The 18,435-nt window shown below is 42.3% G+C and overlaps 1 protein-coding gene across 1 annotated transcript; it reads right to left on the bottom strand.

The window, feature by feature from the left end:
• Positions 1-1,711: 1,711 nt before the first annotated feature.
• Positions 1,712-12,888, bottom strand: C8G (complement C8 gamma chain). The gene is made up of 7 exons (XM_063431747.1): positions 12,653-12,888; positions 9,470-9,621; positions 9,258-9,328; positions 9,062-9,169; positions 2,982-3,083; positions 2,287-2,325; positions 1,712-1,954 (listed from the first exon to the last, which is right to left on the bottom strand). The coding sequence occupies exons 1-7, from the start codon at positions 12,779-12,781 to the stop codon at positions 1,941-1,943; spliced, it is 615 nt and encodes a 204-aa protein (XP_063287817.1). The 5' UTR covers positions 12,782-12,888; the 3' UTR covers positions 1,712-1,940.
• Positions 12,889-18,435: the final 5,547 nt, after the last annotated feature.

Here is an 18,435-nt window from a genome sequence, read left to right as displayed (position 1 = left end):
TGTGTTCTCCCATTTTCTTTCTCTTCACATATCCACTGACCGTCACCTAGAGTTAAGACTATCCACGAGGCACGGCGCCCTCTCTACCATACTGAACGGTATCTATAAATCAAAAACACTTTATTAAGCTAAAGTTTTTTTTGGGTGCGTTGAGTGTTCCTTTAAGGCCAGAGCAGCCAAACTCAAAATATAACTGACTTACCAATTTTTCCACTTCAGCAATTTTCACCTTAAATTTAAAATGCAGTTTGAAATCACACTTAAATGAATAGCCATATGTCCCTTTAAGCCTCGAAACAAAACAAAATGCTATCAGAATTGCAAATAAAATAGAAATTAAATGATTACACTAACCAAAAAACAGTGTTTTAAAGGGATTCTTCAGTGCCAGGAAAACATCGTTTTCCTGGCACTGCAGGACCCTCTAGTGCCCCTCTCCCTTCCACACCACATCCCAAGTTGCTGAAGGGGTAAAACCCCTTCAGTGACTTACCGGAGTCCAGCGCGATGTCCCTCGGCACTGGGTTAGGCTCCGCCTACGCTCCTCCCCCGCGGACGTCAGCCGGCGGGGGAGACCTAATGCGCATGCGCAGCCGTCGGCGGGGGGCGCTCGCGCATTAGACCTCCCCATAGGAAAGCATTATGCAATCTCCTCTAGTAGACAGCCACTAGAGGAGGACTTAACCCTGCAATGTAAATATTGCAGTTTATGAAAACTGCAATAATTACACTTGCAGGGTTAAGGGTAGTGGGAGTTGGCACCCAGACCACTCCAATGGGCAGAAGTTGTCTGGGTGCCTGGAGTATCCCTTTAAGAAAGCAATGTTTTGTGTTAGAATAATCCTTGCTGTGCTGGTTCTGCTTGGTCAAAGTTTAAAAAAAAAAAAGAAGCAGGTAATGTAAAGGTATTTAAATATTGAGTACAGAGCAAATAACCAACATAAACGTTTTAAAAGTAAATGTTCAGAATGGCTTAGCTAATAGCTATACTGAATGATATGGTAGATTAGTAGCACACGACAATGACTTGATTCATTTAATCCTCCTTTACTTTGTGGATAGTTTAATTATACCATTTCTTGGTTCCTTAGCTATACCCAGCTAAAACCCAGCTTGAAGCACTTCCAGCTATCTCTGAGATACATTAAGGGAGCTAAGAGTGATAGGATTTGGTGTTTCTATTAATTACACCAAATTACATCTTCCACTTTTTGCTGTTTGGGTATTGGAGGATTCCATTCTTACGATACTCACTTTATCTTGCAACAGATAACTTTGGGATTAGTTACATTAATTTATTTGTTGCTAATTGTAATTAATAGGCTGGTACTCATGATGTTTTCCTGTTACTATTTAGCATATAGATCGTATATATAGCACCTTATTATCTGTATTTTTGGTTATTCTGATTTTAGAGTGATGTATATATTAAAAGTGAAGTTTTATCTATTCTACAAATTATTTTCTTCAGTAATTAACCATCTCCTTGGCAGCAAGTATTGTATTTCCCTGGGGTTATCTCCCATTTTTCTGTTATTTTACTAAACCTACATATTTATTAGCTCTTTTTTTCATTTTCTTAACTCTAAACATTGTATTGATTTTGTTAATCTTCATGTGCAGTTTATGATGTCATAACCCATAAAACCATTCTCCCTTATTGTAGAGACTGACATGATGTGTTATGTCACCTTACGAAAGCACAAAAAGGTCCAGAAAAGGATAGAATTTTATTTTCTCTCCCAATAGCAAACTCATTTTTTTTAACACGCAAAAACATACAGAACGCAAATAATACATTTGTCATTTTTGATTTTGCTAACCCCCTCATTGTCAGTGCATACAGAGGTGGCGATGACACTTCGCTGGTTTAGTATGTAAAAAATATTGTTTACAGGGAACGTTGAAATGGATCACATACGTCACGCAGACTGCAACGCTCAGCTCGAGGTTTCTAAAATACAAAAAAGAATGATTTACACGCCTTTAGCTCTACATCGTCCCGTGTCCCATTCTTCAGTTAATGTATGATATCACGCAAAGCTGACGATATTTATCCCATAATAACATGTTAGAAAAGTATGGTTTAAATCAATGAAAAAAATTACTCACGTAAACAAGTCTTATGGAGAATTGATAAGGGAATTACAAACTTGTTAAAATGGTGAAATGTATTTAATTCAGCTAAGGAATAGGTCAGTGAATACTGTGCATGACCAGAGATAACGAGGATTTAGCATAATATTAATATTTTGGATGTTGATCGTTATTTAGCTTATTACTAACCGTCAAGAATATGGAACTGATCCGCCTTCTCGCAGAATCCTGAAACATAAGAAACACGAAAATATAGCAAAAACCACTTCGATTTTGTGAAATATGTTACATAGTTTACATTGGTATAATTTGGTGTATGGAACCCTCCCCCTTCTTCACCAGAAACCCCTCCCTCATCTTCACCTGATATGCTCCCCCTCCTTTGCTAGAAAGCCATCTCCCTCCTACGTCCTCCACTTTCCAGTAAGTTCTCCCCTCCGTCACTAGAAACCCTTCCCCCTCTTTCACCAAAAAAAAAAACCCTCTTTCATCAAAAACTCTCCCCCTCCCACAGGAAACCCTCCCCCTTCTTCACAAGAAACCCCTCCCACTCCTCCTTCACTAGAAACCCATTCCCCTCCTTCACAGGAAACCCTCCCCCTTCTTCACAAGAAACCCCTCCCCCTCCTTCACAGGAAACCCTCCCCCTTCTTCACAAGAAGGGGCCCACGGATCAGTTTCGCACCAGGGCCCCATGGATTGTGTCTACGCCACTGCTCCCACTCCTCCTTCACCAGAACCCCCCCCCCCCTGTCACCAGAAATCCCCTTCATCACCACCATTCCCTCCCCATCACCACTATGTGTTGGGTCCATTTCTCCAGATTCAGGGAATAGACCATAAAGCGACCTGGCATTATAATATAATTATATATATGTGCTCACCATATGTTGGAAATGGGTAGATATAAAGCAGGTCTATGCCCTGGTTAGAGGCATGTCCATCGAACTTGCGGTAAATATCGTCTTTCACAGTCTTACCACGTCCTGCATAACGAGCAGAGAATAGAAATTATATCTAGAACATCGATAATGGATTCAAATCCATTCCCAGAGCATTAAAAACCCCAGCCAAGCTGACAGATACTACATTCACTGCGTCATGTCATCTGGGTGTGAGTGAGCCCAGCTTGCACCCGAGTATCTATTAAATATATAGTCGTCTAAGCACCATAATCACTTTGTATTTCTGCTTAGTGTACTCTGAGAGTAAGTTATAGCGCAGTGATTGGTAAACCTCTCCACTGAAATAGAATTTCCCATCAGAAGCATCAGACCACTAGAACTGTCAGACCACTAGAACTGTCAGACCACCAGAACCGTCATGCCACCAGAACCGTCAGGCCACTGGAACTGTCACGCCACCAGAACCGTCACGCCACTGGAACCGTCTGACCACCAGACCACTAGAATTGTCAGACCACGAGAAGCGTCAGGCCACTGGAACCGTCTGACCACCAGACCACTAGAATCGTCAGACCACGAGAACCGTCAGGCCACTGGAACCATCTGACCACCAGACCACTAGAATAGTCAGACCACGAGAACCATCAGGCCACTAGAAGACGGTTCCAGTGGCCTGAAGGTTCTCGTGGTCTGACGATTCTAGTGGTCTGGTGGTCAGACGGTTCCAGTGGCCTGACGCTTCTCGTGGTCTGACAATTTTAGTGGTCTGGTGGTCAGACAGTTCCAGTGCCCTGACGTTTCTAGTAGAACTGTCAGACCACCAGAACCGTCACACCACCAGAACCGTCACAACACCAGACCACTAGAATCATCAGACCACTAGAATCGTCAGACTACTAGAACTGTCACACCACCATAACCGTCAGACCACCAGAACTTAGTTCCAGGTTGTCATATCAGTTTTGCCTGGGCTGCTAACTGCTCATGCGCACTGTGACCCACAGAACAGTGACCCATGCTGTGTTAAAAAATGAGAGCAGCTGCGGTATTATTGCAATACGCTTACAATATAGTTCTAATCAGTCTCTGTGATGTAAGATACATGACTTTGACACACAGTATTTATTTCCCTGGCAGTAATCCAGTTTTTCTTGTGCTTAGTAGCCATTATTTTTGCTATCCATTGATAAAGCCTTATATTGGTGAAACGCGTTTGGATATTTTTACTGTTTTTTATATACTGTTAATAAAAGATTTTGGTCATTTTTACGTTGGAACCATCATCTTTTACTATTACCTGGCTTTTATATATTTTTTATACTGTATACTTCTTTTATTATTTTTACTCCTTGGATAACATACTCCAAAGAATCCTAGGTGGGGATTATACCACCTACGCTGTTACATAGAGCAGTTAGTCTGCCCTATATATTGTGAGTATATTTTATTATTTTATCCTATCACTTAAGATTTTATTGAGAGTTCTATCACTGTTTTATCTTCTCTCCGAGCTACTGATATTCGTGTCAAGATCACTCATCCCATATCCTACAAGCGGGGATTATACCGCTGCACACCTAACAAACTAGAGCTAGCTGAAGCTCTATCGAATGTGAGTGTATCTATTATATTTTATATCTTTTATTGCATGTGTGGAACATACTGCACCATTATTGTTTCCATTTTTATTTCCAACTTGGTTACCTGTTACCACATAGAAGAGGACACTTGCCGTATATCCTGTAAGCGGGGATAATACTGCTGCAAGCTATTCACACCAGAGCTGGATTAAGCTCTGTCAACTGTAAGTAAGAACTCTTCTTTTTTTACAAAATTGGATTATCCTCTATGCCACTGACATCTTCTGGATATCGTATAAAGTAGAACTTTGGGGGCGGAGCCTAACACCGCACCGGAGCAGACGCCATTACTCGGAACTCCGAGAAAATAAACTGAAATCCGCCGACATCGGGACCACACAGTGAAACCCGTGGTCTCAAAAGATACCGCAGCGTACGGACAGACTCACCAATTAGGCTGATGCCATTTTTTGCGACACCCGGAGTGAAAACCCGAAAACGAGGCGGTAAGGCCTACCGCACGGGCGGACAGCACGGGGATCAAGTGGAGTGGGGCTGGCCGTGGCACATACCTTCCACAGCAGACCAGCAGCTCAACCAGCACAACGCAGGTGAGATGGGACGGAAAACCCCAAAACCGACCCCAGTCACCACAAAATCACGGCAGGACATTGGCCAAATGCTACAAATGCCCAGGGTGCTACAAACACCCACTCCCCGTGAGGCCTCACCTGCGCCCTCGGAAGAGGACTACACTCATGACAGCCCCCCACCAGGCCCCTAGAGACCAGAACCCTCACTGGCACCAGAGGACAGCACCCCAGCCACGAAAGGAGACATTCAAAATATGCTGTCAGGCCTCCAACACAATCTTAAACAAATGTGGGAAGCAGACTTGGCAACGCTCACCACACAAGTGCAAGCAGTGACAGCACGCACTCAAGCAACAGAGGGGGACATAACAGATCTGAAACACAGCATACACACAATGGACGACAAGATTCGACAACTGCACACCGCCCAAGAAAATCTCTCCAACCAAGTCCATTTACTGGACGACAGGAGCCGACGCAAAAATATAAAAATCAGAGGGGTACTAGAGACCGTACCACTAGAGGAACTGCCCCACTACATTAGACGCCTGGTGTCAGAGGTATTACCGACGAGACAGGCTAAATCTTTTATATTTGATGGGGTATACAGAATTTCCAAATCACCGCAGGCCCCCAGCGCAGCTCCAATGGACATTATACTCAGATTTCAAACAATGTCAGACAAGCTCGGGCTGCTGGTGGCACTTCGGGGGAAGACCCCATTGTAGTTTGAGTCTTGCCGACTCTCATTTTTCCAGGACTTAAGCAGCTCCACACTCCTGTGGCGCAGGGACATGCAAACGGTAACCAAACCACTTCACGCAGTTGGAATACCCTACAAATGGGCAACCTCCAGAACCTTATGGGTGACTGTAAATGGAGAACAACACAAGGCTACGACCCCCCAAGACGGTCACACTATACTGGGCATACTGGGACTCTCAAGTCAAAGTAACGCGACAGCTCCACATCCTCGCCCTCAACCGAGGACAGCGGACAAAGAGACAGTCTTTCGATCCAGAGCGACGGGAACTCCACAGACATGAACTGGGCCACCTCCTCAGCTTCGCTCGTGCGATCCACTGGTCTAATTACAACCATATAGAACTGCTCTACCTTTTAATTTTGTTTAACAAGTTTACTTTAAATTTAACTATGCATTAGAAATTGCAAACACATTGCTCCCCAAAGGCGGAGAAAACACCCTCACAAGGTTGACCTTAACTGCTCCGGTGATAACCCCCCCCCACCTCCCCTCACCCCTGGAATATGGGGACGAGCACACAGAGAGCCATCAATAGCTAACCCACACCATGCCGCGACTAGCGCTATAGCGACTTAGCGGCGTGCACCCCTAGGCTCCACACTACACAGGGTTAAAATAGATGTACCTTTTGAAAATCGACAAACAGCGCTAACACATAGCCCTAGTAGCTCACGAGGACACATACCGACCCCATTGCCATCACTCGCTATGACATCCCAGCATGTACTGTTATGCTCTCTGTTACGTTTATATGTTATATCTCTTTGTTTCATGACGTGTCACACACACAGAGAAGTTTCTCACCTTAACCAACCCTCACTCTAAGCAGCATACATACACTCCCTATTATACTGTAAAACAGACAACGCTAGGCCACTTCATCACGACTTGGCCTCTCCTGTACACATGTACAAGCTCTCGAAACGGTACATAGAAACGTACCAGGTTTAAAGTTGACTCATGATATGCTGTATCTAGAATCTATTATATACCAAAATGTGCCATATTTACTCACGCTACACCACTGTTGTATTCTGATGTATACGAAAGAGTATGTGTAAGTTGTTGTGGCAACGCAGACTCTGATGTATTTCCGTGCACGACAAAAATAAAAAATTTAAAAAAATAATAAAAAATAAAAAATAAAGTAGAACTTTGGACACAACAATATAGATCGTATTGGACTTAATATCATTATCTGTTGTACACAGTGGCGCAGACCCATCCCCCATTCTTTTACTTTGTCTATCTATCTCCAGGGACATTAGAGGGAGTCCTTGTTTGGGACTGCTGCCTTCCTGATTAGCGCTGACTCTACTCCTTGTTTTTGTTATTATTGATGCTGATTGCAGCCCCTATTGAGGATAGTAAGATACATGACTTTGACACACAGTATTTATTTATCTGGCAGTAATCCCGTTTGTCTTGTGCTTAGTAGCCATTATTGATGCTGATTGCAGCCCCTATTGAGGATAGTAAGATACATGACTTTGTTGCATTTATTCATTTATTTCTTTGTTACCAAGCAGCATTTCCATTTGTATTATTATTATTATTATTATTATTATTATTGCCATTTATATAGCGCCAACAGATTCCGTAGCGCTTTACAATATTATGAGAGGGGGGGATGTAACTATAAATAGGACAATTACAAGAAAACTTACAGGAACAATAGGTTGAAGAGGACCCTGCTCAAACGAGCTTACATTCTATAGGAGATGGGGTATTAGAAACATTAGGACAGGAAATATCAAGTAGGAGTGAAGCAGAGCTGGAGGAGAGAGCAAAGCACTGTCCCATAGGAGACAGCAAGAGACAGGTATGTAAGGTAGAGGTTACTCTGGGAGGCCATAAGCTTTCCTGAAGAGATGGGTTTTAAGGCCCTTCTTAAATGATTGAAGACTAGGGGAGAGTCTGATGGCGGTAGGCAGGCTATTCCATAGGAGAGAAGCCGCCCGCGAGAGGTCCTGCAAGCGCGAGTTGGCCGTACGGGTGCGAGCAGCGGTCAGGAGGTGGTCACGGGCAGAGCGAAGGGTACGAGGAGGGGCATACCTATGGATCAGTGAAGAGATATAAGAGGGGCTGGAATTGTTCAGTGCTTTAAATGTATGGGTTAGCACTTTGAATTGACTCCTATAGGATACAGGGAGCCAATGTAAGGGCTGGCAGAGGGGTGAGGTGTGAGAGGACCGACTACAGAGGAAAATCAGTCTAGCTGCAGCATTCATTACAGACTGTAGCGGAGCAATACGGCTTTTGGGGAGACCAATCAGGAGAGGGTTATAGTAATCAATTCGGGAAATTACTAGAGCATGGACAAGCTCTTTTTTGTATTGTACATAAATAAAGTATTTATTTTTTAGATACTTTGGATATAATATACTGCTGAGCACTCCTCTGTGTCCCTATTCCATTTTTTGGAATTTGGTTTACACAGCTTTTTTCTTTCTGTGCATTTCCACACTACAGGCACCACACTTTAGTTGAATGAAGCAGTTTTGGATTATAGATCACACCCCTACAATCTCACTGCTCAATTCTTTGCCATTTAGAAGTTAAATCACTATGATTTTGCAGCCCTAGCCACACCTCCCTGCATGTGACTTACACAGCCTTCCTAAACACTTCCTCAAAAGAGTTATCTAATGTTTACACTTCCTTTATTGCCAATTCTGTTTAGTTTGGAATTTCTTATCTCTTGCTCTGTTTGGATTTCTGATCTCTTGCTCTGTTATTAGCTTGCTAGACTCTACAGAAGCCTCCTGTGTGTAATTAAAGTTCAACTTACAGAGCAGGAGATAAAAACTTCTAAAGCTGTTTTATTGCAGGCTTTTTCTGTCACAGACAGGGGAGGTGTGACTAGGGCTGTATAAACAAAAACAAAAGTGATTTAACTCCTAAATGACAGATAATTGAACAGTGAGGCTTCAGGGACACGATCTATACACACAAATTGCTTCATTAAGCTAAAAGTTGTTTTGGTGGCTATAGTATTCCTTTAAGAACGTGTTGTTCTTAAACATCTGCAGTTCTATAGTTAACCATCACCACTTTGCATAGAGCAGCAGCTCAGCGCACGGATTGTCTTTCTATGGAGGGGTTGGAGTGGACACAAACCGTATAGCTTAATGGTAATTTTCTTTTGCCGTTGGTAATACAGAATGGCATAATTCTCGTAATCTGTCTCTGCCACCACCATGTCCAGCTGCCGAATAGATCCACGAACTGGACAAAGAGAAAGGATGTCATCAGTGTTCAACATCTGGCAATACAGTCTACAGAAAGCTATGGTGTGTGTGCGGTGTGGACCAACCTTTTAATATGAACCTGCCGTTTATTTTGTTCTTGCGATATTTTTGTTTAATCTCCCAGCAGATCCCGTCCCTATAAAAATAAACATGACATATTTAGTATATAGCAGTATAATCTCAGTGGCTTAGCCCTGGTAATTAAAAATAGATATTATGTATTGGATTCATTAATACTCCTATCTCAAACAACATGAGAGATTGAAAGTCTCCTTACATTTTCCGGAGCGTATGGACAAGCAGGTTCTCCGTCTCCCGTGGTTTTGTGGATCGCGCAGCGTTGATTATTGTTGCCTCCACGCGATGGTTGTTTGCTTTCAGATAATTACATTCTGATGCGACAGACAGCAGATACCACTGTCCTGCAAACTGTCAGCAGAAAACATTGGGTCAGGGCACACAGTATCGAAGTGAAAAATACTATCTCGTACCTTTATTATTCTCCCTACATGTAACAATTATGTTTTTGAGTGCTCCGAAAAATAGAATTAATGGAATTCTCTCACACCCACAACAATATATGCTTATTTAAAATGAACATGCATCACTTTGAGGCAACCGGCTCATTTCAAAGCTTAAGCATTACTTAAAATATTTTTCTGCTTCTTTCTTATGCTTTCCACACCTACTCCAGGGGGTACACTGATCTAACCAATAAGTATCCTATCCCTAGGAATGATGGAAAAGTGTACTGGGTGTGTCTGACACATTTACACGTGTGCAGTTGGAAGTGCTTGTCACCTTGCAACATCTGCTCTGTGTGATCATGCAGAGCAGGCTCCATGCTGGGCATATCTCTCCTGCGTACAAGGATGCCATGTTTCTATCATTAGTGAACTGGTCTGAAACTGAGCTGGGTGGGTCAGAAGGAGGGGAGGGGTGAAGAAACTCCCCTAGCTGAGAGGTGTGTCCAACAACGCAATCTGACCAAGTTCATAATAAGTTTGTAAATGTTTACTACAGACTTTTCAAAGTTTTTCTTATTTTATATTGGTTTTTATATTTAGTTAAAAGTGTTTGCTTACTGGTTTAAAAAAATAATTGTGAAATGATACATGTCGTTAAGCTGTTATGGGGGCTGGGCACCATCTTACCTTCAGTCTATGGGTGCTCATCGAAAAAAATGGTCTGTACTATTTTTGTCAGTGGGAACACATTGATATGCTGAGTGTGTCTGATAAATCAAACCAAAACTCTGCAGAAAATGGAATGCAAAGGTTTAGGTGACCCTTTGATAAACCTCCCCCGCTGCTATGTGTTCCCTGTAAAGTAACAATACTTGGGCTGAGACGTTTTTCTGCGCACGTCACATTTTTCATTTTACAAACAATCATTGGGCACACCAGGGGCAAAGGAAATGTTTTTGAGACACGTTTACAAAATTAGATTTATAGTTCTCTTACTTATAAAGCAACAATCCCAGACAGAGAAAAGGTTATTATCTATTCAGCCTGACTGTCTAATATACCAGCATGAGATTCTCTATAGCTTAGAAATGCATAGTTTTTCTGGGACAGTCCCATGTTTTGGACTCCTGTACTGGCAAAAACGAGTTCTGGAACATGTCCTGCGGGCTGTATCTAGCCCCTGCCTTTTTGCCATCCCCACCAAGCGTCCTCTGTGCCGGGGCAAAGTGATTATACTTCATTAATTCCAAGCGCACAGAGAGTGCGCATGGGATAGTAGAAAGACAGAGAGGAGTAGCGGAGACAGAAGAGTTGGAGCTTGGACCAGCGGCAGTTCTCTCCCATCAGCTGCAGCCAGATCCAACCTACTGTCACCTGCTGCAGCCCGCTCTTCCTGGACCCCAGGGAAGCCACCCTCCTGCACCCAAAAAGTAATGAAACAAGAGGCTAGCTACAAATATGTCTTTTCTGTAATTGTGTGTGAATGTGTCAGTGTATGTAGGTCTGTATATGTGTCTGTCTGTGTATAACTCGTTGAGGGTAGCTGTGTTTGTGTGTGAATATACCCTGCATTCATATTCCAGCACTACATCAGAAATACACACTTGCAATCACGCACACATACGCCATATTAAAACAAATCTACATCCAAACACACATATACTACACTTAAATACACTTCTGGATTCAAACACCAATACTACACACAAATACACTCCTGGATTAAAACACCAATACTACACACAAATACACCCCTGCATTTACACACACCTACGCCATACAAAAAAAGTCATATTCAAACACTCAGGCACTACAAACATGTAGTACCCTACAGTGGTGGGCAAATAGTAGATTCCCTCCTGGTAAGGAATTGTGAGAGTTTTACAGCCATTGAGGATCTACCTTTTACCTACCCCTGCTTAATACAAAATATCCAATGACCCCCAACACCCAACACCATATTTTGCCTTTATTATACAAAATACAGATGTTGGAAATCACTCTGCCACCCCCCCTTATCTGCATGCATTATATAATTCAGGCCAAGTCACCTAATAACACAAGTCCGGCATTACAATGTTAATTCCATTACTATACTGCTTGAGCTATTAGACCTCAATGTTACTCATTTATTAACCTTGGAAGGATAAAAGGCTGCGTTGACTCTGCTGTGAATATTACCTGCAACCCCGAGGTGCAAAGAAGTTCGACAGTAACTACATTAACAGAACTAAACTTTATCAGTTTCTAATCTGGCTGTAAAATCATTAGTTACATGTCAACTATTTTCTGAACAAAATGTACTGAATTAATGTTTTAGAGGTTTTATGAACTCATAATTCTAAATTAACCCCCTCTTTGCCCTACCACTGTGATCTCACCTTAATCTACACGTTATCGCTAAATCTTTGAATTACACCAAAGTAACATTTTTAGGTATTGTGATCACAACACAGGGGTAAAGGCTTAATCTGTGGATCACAGACTCAAAACAACCAGAAAAACTGAACACGTCTTACAGCTCCTAAACATTATCCCAAAAAATACATATAATGGTTCCTTTAGATCTGACTGTTATAGTACCCAAGGGGTGACCAGACCATTGATTCGTTATACCCCCTAATGACCAATGACAGAATTATTTCATCATAAGAAACCGGTGAGCTGACAGTGCAAAATAAACAGAATATATTCAGGGTTATTTATTTACTATAGTGAGAATTTATAGTGAATTTAAAATTTAAGGCCAAAGTAGGCAAAATGGAAGCATAGCTGACTGAAATTTACTTTGAATTCCCACCTTAGTGAATAGTCCTGATGGGATTTTAAGGTCCAGACTGCAATAATGGCACATTAAATATCACTGGTCTTAAAGGTATTAAAATATAAATCTCCCTGTTACGTCTTGTTTGATACTTTATATCTCTCCCACTCTGTCCACACTATGTGTCCCAGTTCCTCCTGAATTGACTATGTTGCCCTTTGATACTTGCCTTGTCCATGTTAAAGTTGGCTTGGACTTGTATCTTATCAATGGGGTCCTCTGTGACCTTCTTCTTTTGTCCCAAAACTTGGGGAGGCCAGAGAAATAAGAGAACGGGGAAAACCGTACTGGCCAACATGGCTCCTGTATTATAGAACTGGTAAAAGCAAAAAATGTCACCTTCCCTACATTAAGCTGAATTCAGACAATTGGAGGTGTGCTCGTCCCCTCGGTGCTTGCTGGGAGATTGTGAAACTGTTTATTTTTCCTCTTAACTGGAAACAGTATTTTGTTTGGTTTCTGTGTTTATCATGTGATAACGTGGTTTGTGACCCTGAATACCAGCCCTGGGAAACAAACGTCTTAATCCACTAAACAGGGGATTGTTGAGAACTGACTGACAAGGGAACTGTGAATCTTAGGTCAATATAATTCTGCAACTGGTTTTCCCAACTCATCAGTTTGGGCCTAAAATTCGCAATTCGTAATCAATATTAAATTATTGAATATGTCCCAATAGCATCTTATGAAAAAGAATTGAAATATAATTTTGGACAATAATTCAGAAATCAAGCTGTATTCTATCTCTGACAATCTAAGGGGGACGGGGCTTTTGTGGTCTTGTCTCTTGTGATTAGAATATTTCGATCCAGTTAATTATTAATCCTGGTGCGTTTGTTTGGTGAAACAGATTCAATTCCTAACTTCACAAGGCAACATATTCATTTAATAATAAACGTAGTAGGAGATCATATCACTAATCAAGACTGGGAGAGTTCTGGGGTAATTGTTAACTTGCAAATGTGTGGGAATAAATGCTAAACATATCCTTTAGATTGTAAGCTCACGGGCCATCTAGCCAAGCACTTTGTATAAAAGAGCTCCAATGACTAGATATCAGCTTACGGGCAGGGCTCTCTTACCTCTTGTATTTGTCTGTGTATATTGTACGTTTCTCCACTAATTGTACAGTGCTACGGAATCTGTTGGCGCTTTATAAATAGCAATAATAATAAAATAAATAAATATCCCAATATCCCAGGGTCTTTTTAGAACAACCAGGAATCCGATATTCCGTTCCTCGTCACTGGAGTTTGTGAATCCTCCTGCGATGTCTTTATATGACTGCTGTGAACATATTGGAAGTGTAGAACTGTTTGAAACTAATTGTGATATGTGAACAGGGACAGGTAAAACCTACCAACCCTGTTACATCTATATAATTATTTGATTAACATGACAGTAATGTCAGACTTGCAGAACATGTTCTCCATGGCGGCTCCCACTCCTGCCATGCCAAGCACCCATCAATCCGGGAACCCCAACTTCCTGCTCTCAATTAATCGCTGCAAACCACAGTAGGATGGATTTAGGGTCTTTATACGTTCCATATGTGCACTTAGTGTCATATTCTCTATGGCTGCCAGGGTGTGCCCTTCCCTGCCCGGTGCCAGCTGGCAGATTTCTTTACACATTGGATAAACTGTGAGAATACAGTAATAACAAGTTGATAATTATATATTTAAACTGAGAGCAGAGATATTCCCTCAATCTGTGTGTATGTCCTAGGTCTGTCTGTCCATACCCATGCGTTATGTCCTGAGCCTGCTTGGCCCATTTTATAAATAGACTTATGTCTGTGTGTCTGACAATACCCAGATATATATGCGTCGGTCTGTCTGCCTGGAATGATTGGAAGAAAAGATTCCAAATACACAATAGATTGAAGCCCAGGGAACAGCTAAGTGGAGTAGGCTTTGACTTAGCTAGGAGGCAGGCATAAGGAAAGGGGGGGGGGGGGAGACCGATTTTTACTTAATTCCCACTGACCTGTTGTTGCCCACCCTCCCTCCCTTGGTTATTGGTCTTATATGTTAGGTTTATCCCTTGTTTTGGTCACGGCGGCAGGGATGGATAAGGATAATTGGGGTTAGGTTGGCTTGGTTAGTGGTGGGACTTTCTAGTTCAGGAACAATGGTTTATGTTTGAATTGGTTTGGTAGGTTCGAGCTCTTCGGTAGCTCTGAACCTGCATGTGTAGCGGTACCTCGGTATACCTGTACAAGTGGCTAAGGATGCCCTTGGTGGCTTGTGTCGTATTATAAATGCTGTTTTAAGTTTGCCATTTTATGTAGGGGTCATGGTCTGTAAATATTTACATTGGAAAATTGTTGGGCTGCAATGTCTTTAAGTGTGTTTGACTTTGACCCCTTATTTACAATTTTATGTTTAAAACAATTATCATTAATAAAAAGCTGTGATATTTTCCCAAGAAATATATGTCCGGGTTTCATTGGGGGGTGGTTTTATGGTGGGTTTATTAGGAATATGCCTAAGGGACGACTATGCGCATGTCATGTCTCTTGTCCTGTACAGTTCTAACCCTCTTACTCCCCCCTTCTCTATCTCCCCAAGAATCTCTATTTTATACCTTCCGGCATTCCACACAGTTAAGTTAAGTGAAAAACAAACACTGGTGAAAATTAGTCTTCAAACTATTTTTTTGCATTTTTCACACACAAATATGAATGCTAACTTTGGCCAGTGTTTATGACTAAGTGGCTACTAAAAAAGCCTGGATATACCCCATTTATAATACATTGGGTTGTCTACTTTTGCAAATGGTATGCCATTATTCTCATTGCTGGGCTACCATACACAGGGCCGGTGCAAGAATTTCTGCCGCCCTAGGCAAAGATCCCTTTTTCTGCCCCTTCATGTCACTCACTCACAGACAGACAGACACACACACACACACACAGAAACTCACTCACAGACATTCACTCACTGACACACACACACATACACTCATACAAACACTCACTCACTGACCCACACATACACAGACACTCACTGAGACAGACATACACACACTCACTGACAGACATACACTCACTCAGACACTCACTGACAGACATACACTCATTCATTCACTGACAGACACTTACTGACAGACATACACACACACACACACTCAATGACAGACACACACACACATTCACTGACAGACACAGACACACACAGACATTCACTGACAGACATACATACACTCACTCACTGACAGACACACACACAGACACTCACTGACATACATACACTCACTGACTTACAAACACTCACCTCCCTGGGGTCCAGTGTGGGGAAGCTCCTCACTCCTCCCGCCCGTGGTTTAGTATGCCGGGCCGGAATGATGTCATATTCCGGCTACCGATATCACAGAGGGCGCGAGGGAGGAGTGAGAGGCTGCAAGAAGAGCCTTCCTCGCCGCCTGCATTTTCCTCCAGTCACCGGTATTTGATGGCAGAGCAGGCATCTGTCATTAAGGTAAAAAGGTGCCTGCTCTGCCATACTGTGACAGGCCCAAGACAGTAGAAGCCCACCAAGAAATATCCCGATGGGCGGCCCCAGCAGAGCGGCGAATGCCTACTTCCCCTAACAGTGGCGCCGGCCCTGACCATACGCTCTCAAAGGCAACGTAACCAATCTGGCAAATCTGAATGTGTATAAACTGAAAAATGTGATGTGCTATATTTGACCCTGTAACCTTCCAAACACCATAAACCTTGTACATCGGGGGAGTATTAATTGGGAGTATTATAGCTGTGGAGCTCTGTTATACACTAACACATTACTGGGAGTATTATAGCTGTGGAGCTCTGTTATACACACAGACATATTACTGGGAGTATTATTGCTGTGGAGCTCTGTTATACACTGACACATTACTGGGAGTAATATAGCTGTGGAGCTCTGTTATACACTCAGACACATTACTGGGAGTATTATTGCTGTGGAGCTCTGTTATACACTCAGACAGATTACTGGGATTATCATTGCTGTGGAGCTCTGTTATACACTCAGACACATTACTGGGAGTATTATTGCTGTGGAGCTCTGTTATACACTCAGACACATTACTGGGAGTATTATTACTGTGGGGCTCTGTTATGCGCTCAGACACATTACTGGGGGTATTATTACTGTGGGGCTCTGTTATGCACTCAGACACATTACTGGAAGTATTATTGCTGTGGAGCTCTGTTATAAACTCAGACACATTACTGGGAGTATTATTACTGTGGGGCTCTGTTATACACTCAGACACATTACTGGGAGTATTATTGCTGTGGAACTCTGTTATACACTCAGACACATTACTGGGAGTATTATTGCTGTGGAGCTCTGTTATACACTCAGACACATTACTGGGGGTATTATTACTGTGGGGCTCTGTTATACACTCAGACACATTACTGGGAGTATTATTGCTGTGGAGTTCTGTTATACACTCAGACACATTACTGGGAGTATTATTGCTGTGGAGCTCTGTTACACACCCAGACACATTACTGGGAGTATTATTGCTGTGGAGTTCTGTTATACACTCAGGCACATTACTGGGAGTATTATTGCTGTGGAGCTCTGTTACACTCCCTGACACATTACTGGGAGTATTATTGCTGTGGAGTTCTGTTATACACTCAGGCACATTACTGGGAGTATTATTGCTGTGGAGCTCTGTTATACGCACAGACACGTTACTGGGAGTATTATTGCTGTGGAGCTCTGTTATACACTCAGACACATTACTGGGAGTAATATTGCTGTGGAGCTCTGTTATACACTCAGACACATTACTGGAAGTATTATTGCTGTGGAGCTCTGTTATACATTCAGACACATTACTGGGAGTATTATTGCTGTGGAGCTCTGTTATACATTCAGACACATTACTGGGAGTATTATTGCTGTGGAGCTCTGTTATACACCTAGACACATTACTGGGAGTATTCTTGCTGTGGAGCTCTGTTACACACCCAGACACATTACTGGGAGTATTATTGCTGTGGAGCTCTGTTATACACTCAGACACATTACTGGGAGTATTATTGCTGTGGAGCTCTGTTACACACCCAGATACATTACTGGGAGTATTATTGCTGTGGAGTTCTGTTATACACTCAGACACATTACTGGGAGTATTATTGCTGTGGAGCTCTGTTACACACCCAGACACATTACTGGGAGTATTATTGCTGTGGAGTTCTGTTACACACTCAGGCACATTACTGGGAGCATTATTGCTGTGGCGCTCTGTTATACACTCAGACACATTACTGGGAGTATTATTGCTGTGGAGCTCTGTTATACGCACAGACACATTACTGGGAGTATTATTGCTGTGGAGCTCTGTTATACACTCAGACACATTACTGGGAGTATTATTGCTGTGGAGCTCTGTTATACACTCAGACACATTACTGGGAGTATTATTACTGTGGAGCTCTGTTATACACTCAGACACATTACTGGGAGTATTATTGCTGTGGAGCTCTGTTATACACTCAGACACATTACTGGGAGTATTATTGCTGTGGAGCTCTGTGATACACTCAGACACATTACTGGGATTATTATTGCTGTGGAGCTCTGTTATACACTCAGACACATTACTGGGCGTATTATTGCTGTGGAGCTCTGTTATACACTCAGACACATTACTGGGAGTATTATTGCTGTGGAGCTCTGTTATACACTCAGACACATTACTGGGAGTATTATTGCTGTGGAGCTCTGTTATACACTCAGACACATTACTGGGAGTATTATTGCTGTGGGGCTCTGTTATACACTCAGACACATTACTGGGAGTAATATTGCTGTGGAGCTCTGTTATACACTCAGACACATTACTGGAAGTATTATTGCTGTGGAGCTCTGTTATACATTCAGACACATTACTGGGAGTATTATTGCTGTGGAGCTCTGTTATACATTCAGACACATTACTGGG

This window comes from Pelobates fuscus, chromosome 9 (genome assembly GCF_036172605.1).
Source record: "Pelobates fuscus isolate aPelFus1 chromosome 9, aPelFus1.pri, whole genome shotgun sequence".
NCBI classification, from domain to species: domain Eukaryota; kingdom Metazoa; phylum Chordata; class Amphibia; order Anura; family Pelobatidae; genus Pelobates; species Pelobates fuscus.
Note: the sequence above shows the minus strand (reverse complement) of the source record. Positions and strands in the feature narration are given on the sequence as shown.